The sequence below is a fragment of the Poromitra crassiceps genome (assembly GCF_964638095.1).
Source record: "Poromitra crassiceps genome assembly, chromosome: 7".
In the NCBI taxonomy this organism is placed as follows: domain Eukaryota; kingdom Metazoa; phylum Chordata; class Actinopteri; order Beryciformes; family Melamphaidae; genus Poromitra; species Poromitra crassiceps.
In genome coordinates this window covers 50725112-50731630 of record NC_139628.1, presented here as the reverse complement: position 1 = coordinate 50731630, position 6519 = coordinate 50725112, and the positions used below count along the sequence as shown (strand labels likewise).

General features: G+C 46.1%; 1 protein-coding gene across 1 annotated transcript in view; it reads left to right on the top strand.

The window, feature by feature from the left end:
• Positions 1–5864, top strand: part of nwd2 (NACHT and WD repeat domain containing 2) — a gene marked incomplete at both ends in the record, with an annotated part of 78695 nt that extends 72831 nt beyond the window's left edge. Inside the window, one exon of the mRNA XM_083640409.1 lies at positions 1965–5864. Coding sequence (XP_083496535.1) covers positions 1965–5864 — 3900 coding nt within the window. The remainder of the gene's footprint in view (positions 1–1964) is intronic.
• Between the last annotated feature and the right edge of the window lie 655 nt (positions 5865–6519).

Genomic DNA, 6519 nt, shown 5'->3' with positions numbered 1-6519 from the left:
TCTGAAATGAGCCAATTAGAATACCACATGCAATATAATAATGGGTTGTGAATAACTCCAGGAAAATTAGAGATAACGGTAAAATCGCCAACAGTTTGCAGCATTACATCTGCAAATTATTGCAAATGCAAATAAGAGCTTTTGCAAAGCGCTGGGAAGTCAAAAGACTTTGGGTGTGATAAGAGTGGCTATTCAGAATGGCTGCTATCACTGCTGCCAGACGCAGGCAATCAGACAAGTCAGGAAGAAAGCTTTTTTTTGGTCATATGTGTGTGATTTCTTAATTAGTGGATTGTCTTAAAGGCACAGTGCAGAGTGTTCACTCAGAATGCCGTTTTTAATGTAGGCACAAGCATCATCACATGCAATCATCACAGCTTCTGCTGAAACCTTGGCTATTATCCACAAGCAAGGACTTTATGTGGAGTTAATGGATAATTGCGGCCTTATCGTATTTTCCAAATTTTTGTCGTCATGATGATTGATTGTGTGTGTGCATCACTTACTTCACAGTAGAGCTTTGTGTATACACACTCAAAGACCAAAGAAAGCTCCGACACTGAGCCTAAAAAGTGAAAGAAACGAAATTAATTAACTTCCTAGGAAAACGTAGGAAAACAAGAGCCAGTAATCAAGACAGATTTTCAATTCAACCGATGGATTCCCAGATGGGGCTGAAAACAACTAGAATTATTCTGACAGCAGATCAAATGTGAGACCACAATTGAAAGAAAACACATGTTCTTCTGTTAGATAGGTGCTCTAGAGACCAGTGCTTCTCAAATGGGGGTCCGGAGACCCCCAGGGGTCCGGAGACCCCCAGGGGTCCATGGCACTTTGCCAGGGGGTCCGTGAAAAGTTTTCAGGAAAATAAAAATAAAAACTTTTTTTTTTTTTTTGCAAGAGCTTCATAGTTCAACGAAAATATTGTATGCTTTATATCTAAAATGGTTCATGGATTACATTCTAATCTAACAAGCCTATCAATTTAAAAGTCAAGCATGTTACCGTGGAAACAATTAAGCTTAGCCCAAAATCACAAATCAGAATGAAGGGGTCCCCGGTATATTTTCTATCTTGTAAGGGGTCCTTGGCTGAAAAACATTTGAGAACCTCTGCTCTAGACCCAGTCCACTGAATCCATAGGGATACAGGTTCAAATGCCTTTCCTTGTTTTATATTGCCCTGTGCCTCCTGGGGCCTTTGGGAACAAACCACAGTGCTCTGTCTGAAAAGCTCAATCTACCACGGCAGCACTACCACAATGAGCTGTGAGACCTGGGGCCAGATGTATAGCAGAGTGTACAATAAGTATCCAGTATGCCACTTTCCACACAAAATCTCAATTTATTTTTCAAAAGAAGTATGTGCCTGTGGACAAAATTACATCTTGTCACCCAAATTATACATTATTGTTTAATAAGCAGAATGCACATATTGCATGATAAATTAGACCTACAAGGAAGATAGAGAACAATATTTATTTACATACTCTATACATAGTATGTGTATGGATCTCTCTCTCTTTCTCTCTGTCTCTTTCTCTCCCAAACACAAACGCACGCACACACACACATGCACGCACACACACACACACACACACACACACACACACACACACACACACACACACATACACACACACACACACACACACACACACACACACACACACACACACACACACACACACACAGAGGCTAAACAGGGAGTAGTACTCATCACACTTGCCTTGAAACCGTCCAATAACATCTTAATGCCTCCCGAATTCTCAGCTGGGACCTTTCATGAATTCATGAATGAAATTATAATATCAATGAAGCCTAAAAAAATATGACTAGTGCTCATTCATAAAATATTTTTATTTATGAGAAAGATTAATTCATATATTCATAATGCCATAATGTTGGAGGACGTTGAGAACACACTATTCTAACCTAACCTCTCTCCATTTTGTCTTTTAGGCCTACACATTGCTGCAGAAAGAGATGGGCCCTGAGACTGACCCAGTGGTCATTGTCCGCTTTATTGGCTCCACCCAGCTCTCCACGGACCTTCGCACCTTCCTCCAGAGCATCTGCGAACAGATCGCTATCAACTACCGCTGCCTGATCCACTTTCTGCCTAACAAGGTCCAGGAGATGAGGGAGCTCCTGGTGAACCTGCTAGCGGAGTCTTCATTCCACAGGCCCCTGGTGATCATCCTGGATTCCCTGGAGCAGCTCTCTGACGCTGACGAAGCTCGCAAACTGTGGTGGCTCCCTGCCGTCCTTCCTCGGACAGTCCGCATTGTAGTTTCGACCTTGCCCAATAAACATGGCATCCTGCAGAAGCTCCGACACCTCGTCCACGATGAGGGACAATACGTGGAATTAATCCAGAGGGACCGCAAGGTCTGCAGTCAAACGTTGAAACAGCAACTGCTGGGGGTGAAGAGAAAAGTCACCTCGGGCCAGCAGATCTATGTCAATGAGGCACTTGCCAAGTGTACGTTACCCATGTTCGTCAACCTCATCTACAGAGAGGTAGTGCATTGGAGGTCTCATAAAGATGTGGATGACAGGTCTCTGTGCTCCACAGTGCATGAAAGCATAGAACAGCTGTTCTACTCGGTGGAAAATAAGCTGGGCCAAAGGTTCGTCTTCAGAGCATTGGGCTATATCACCATGGCCAAGGCCGGGTTAACTGAGGTAGAGCTGGAGGATATTCTGTCCCTGGATAACATTGTTCTTGGTGATGTCATTGTGGCAACATACCTTAAAAACCCTCTGAGGATCTCTTATGACCTGGTCGCAAAGCTCAAAGAGGAACTAGATGGATATCTGGTGGAACGCCAGGTACGCAACGTCACCCTGATGGTCTGGGCCAACAGACACCTGCACCTCATTGCCCAGAAGTTGTATCTTAGCAACGAGGAAGACGTCCACCAGATGCACAGCCTTCTAGCCGAGTACTTTCTGGGGGCATGGTCAGGAGGCAGGAAGAAGATCTTTACTTACGATAACAACCATTTCACTTCCCTGAATATATCTCATCACAAAAACCCCCACCATCAGCAGTCCCATGAAAAAACGTCTTCTGACAAGTACTCCTATGACAGGCAGACCCCCGAGCAGCCTTGGGTCTTCCAGTGCAACCTCTTAGAGCCTGACATCTTCTTTGTCAACCATAGGAAGATGACGGAGCTGGTGTACCACCTCACCAGGAGCGGACGCACTGACGACCTCATGTTTGGGGTCATCATGAACTTCAGCTGGCTCTACACAATGATCAAGATCGGTCAGTTTGAAAAGGCATTAACAGACATAGACCTAGCCTACAGCTACTCCCAAGAAAAAGAACTAAAGTTCCTGGCGACCACTCTTCGTAGCATCAAGGTCAAAGTGATGAAGAATCCGGCATCACTGTCTGCGGAGCTGCAGCAAAGGCTGCTGCCAGTTGTCACTTCCCTCCCCAAGCTCAGACACCTACTCCTGGAGTGTGACAAAGATGGCCCCAAGTACTGCTCCATCGTGCCTCTTCACTCCTCTATGGATGTCACCTACAGTCCAGAGAGACTTCCTCTCTGCTCCAGCTACATGCAGATTGTGGAGATCTTGCCTACTCTCGCCCCAAACATTGTCCTCGTAGCCCTGGAAGATGGATCTGTCAGCACCTGGGATGTAGAGAGCAGACAGCTCCTACGACAGATTGACACAGCCAGATCTGTTGTGCTGGGAATCAGGCTAACCACTGATGAGAAGTACCTGGTGGTGGCCACAACCAAAAACACACTGCTCATCTATGATAACCACAAGTCCTGCCTTCTGTCTGAGGTTGAAATCAAGGGGTCTAAGCATGGTGGCATCACTGGAGGGGTGTCCTTCATTAATGGTTTTACCTTGTCCAGTCATCATGCTTTGGCGTGGCTTGAGGCTAGTAAAGACGTCAATGTCATTGACCTACTGTACGGTTGGCCTCTCTACACGTTCCATTGCTGGTATGAGGTCACTTGTGTCCAATGCTCCCCAGATGGAATGTATGCCTTCTGTGGTCAGTACCTCAACACTGCATCCATCTTTCATCTGGGAAATGGGGACAAGTTGGCCACTGTGACCTCTGAGTTTTCTGGGGGCTTTGTCAAGTCCATCCTTGTTCTGGACACCATTAACCAGATGGTGATGGTTGACAATGAAGGGAGTTTGTCGGTGTGGAACACCAAAGAGATCGCCAACCCAAGGTTGATGGATGACTATGATTGTCGAGGGGATGAGACTGAAGTGGTGGGCATTGAGTTATCTGAAGACCAGCGCTCTATTCTCATTTGTAAGGCTAGGAGTATTGAGGTCCTGGACACAAAAGTTTGGAAAATGGTGGAGAAGTTCAAAGCCAAACGTAGTGAACGCTTTGTGGCTGCTGTTCTCTCCAAGAATGGACAAAGCATTGTGGCCTCCATGGAGAACACGTCGTCCATCTTTGTCTGGAGGAGAGACAGCGGACAGTGCATGGCCAGCCTGATTGAGATCTCGGGGGCTATCGTCAAACTCATTAAGTCCACCCACCACAACCTGCTCCTCTCTGTTGCCAGCAGTGGAGTGCTGTCTGTCTGGGACATTGATATCATCACCGCCATGTCCAACATTGACAAAACAGGCAAGAAGATCCAGACCTTGCAGCTGTCTGGCAGAGAGGATTATGTGTTTACCATGGATGGTTCAGAGGCTATCCACAAGTGGAACTTCAGCACTGGCTTTATTGAGACAGTGTTCAAGCATGAGGGCATTGTGGAGAACTGTGTGCTAACCTCCTCAGGGGATCTCATGGTGACTTCAGATGACAAGTGCAGTCAGTATATTTGGCAAACGACCACTGGGGAAAATATCTTCCGCATCAACGGGCAGAAAATCTCACAGCTCCTGATCACCCACAATGACCAGTTTGTGGTGTCCCTCTGTGAACAGAACGCCTCCAGAGTTTGGAGGCTTGCTACTGGGCACAAAGTGTGCAACATCTTAGTCACCCTTCAGAACGCGCTGATCACCACAGCAAACACGTTCCTTGTGGGAAGCACCAAGAACAAGCTCCTCGCTGTCAGCCTGTGGTCGGGCAGTGTGTCCAAGAAGTTTGTTTGTGACGATGGCATTACCATCGTCAACTTCAAGCTCATTCCCGACTGCCCCGACTGTGTCGTATTCATCACGTCCACAGAGACCGTCTTCATCTGGAGTGTGGCAGATGAGTCTGTCTGCAGGCGAGTCCAGTTGCCGACCAACTTCCTCAAAAACCTCGAAGACTTCCAGATCTCGCCCAATGGGAAACTAGGAATCGTCTCCAAGGGTGACGAGAACATTAATGTCCTGGACCTTCACAGTGGGAAACTGAGGCTCGTCCATGCTGCTGGCATAATTTGGCGACAGAAATTGTCAAGAGACGGACGTTACCTGGTCTACGTCTGTTTCCGGAACTGTGACGAAGACGACGATGCCGGTGTTGTGTCCAATCTGATTGTGATGCGCCTTGCTGACGGTAAGAGCATTGGCACATGCTCGCTATACAAGACGCCCACTTACCTCTGCCTCTCCCAGCGAGCACTAAACATCATCATCGGCTTTGAGGACGGCAGCATCGGCACTTACACGGTGGTGGACCGCGTGGATGCTGCCCTCAAGATCAAGATCGCCACCTCAAACAGCCGGCAGATTGTCAACAACGCTTCGCAGAAGGTGCGGCCCAAGTGTGGCAACCATTCCTTTAAGAGCATCGCCGACTGCATATGGAGGGAGTCAACAGAGGTCTTCTCCAGAGACAGCCCCATCAATGTGTCCGACTCTGGCGAGGCAGAGACGACCACCACCCCTACAAAGAAGAGTGAACTGCTGCAGTAAGCGGGTGGAGATCAGAGAAGTGGGTGGAGTTAGTCGGGCTGGTGGGGAGAGGTTTGAAATCTCTGGGGTTGCAGTTGATTCTTGTTTACAGCCACCTGATTCAGCTGCAGATGTCAGCCCTCTGGGTAGTTAATGGGCCGACTGCTATAACGCTGCACTCGAGTTACAGTATGTATTACTTACTTCCTATGGTACAGTTTCTGTTTGTTTTACACATAAAGACTGTTAGACAAAGACTACGTTTTTATTATTTGAAAAGAAGAAAAATATACATTCTATGAGGTATTAGTTTGCCATTATGTGTCCTTTTGCATTTGAAGAACAAAGGTTATTATTATTCAAATGTTTTGGTCAAACGTTTTCAAAGCCATTCCAATGATCTTTGCCACTTTTCATTGTACACTGTCTATCTTTATTATTTTACATTGTGCACATTAAACCATAATGTTGTTCTTTAAAAAAAAAAGTGTATTCATGTTTGTATTATCCTCAATCGGTACTGTACAAAAAGGAAGAACTACGAATATGTGTACATATCTCTTTTTGGCTGCTGCAATTTGTGCAACTCCTTAAAATGTTCTGTTGTGCTTAATGCAATCAAAGTGAGTGCCTGGAATTTAAAATGTTCTTATATGTGCGGATTACAAGATTTATG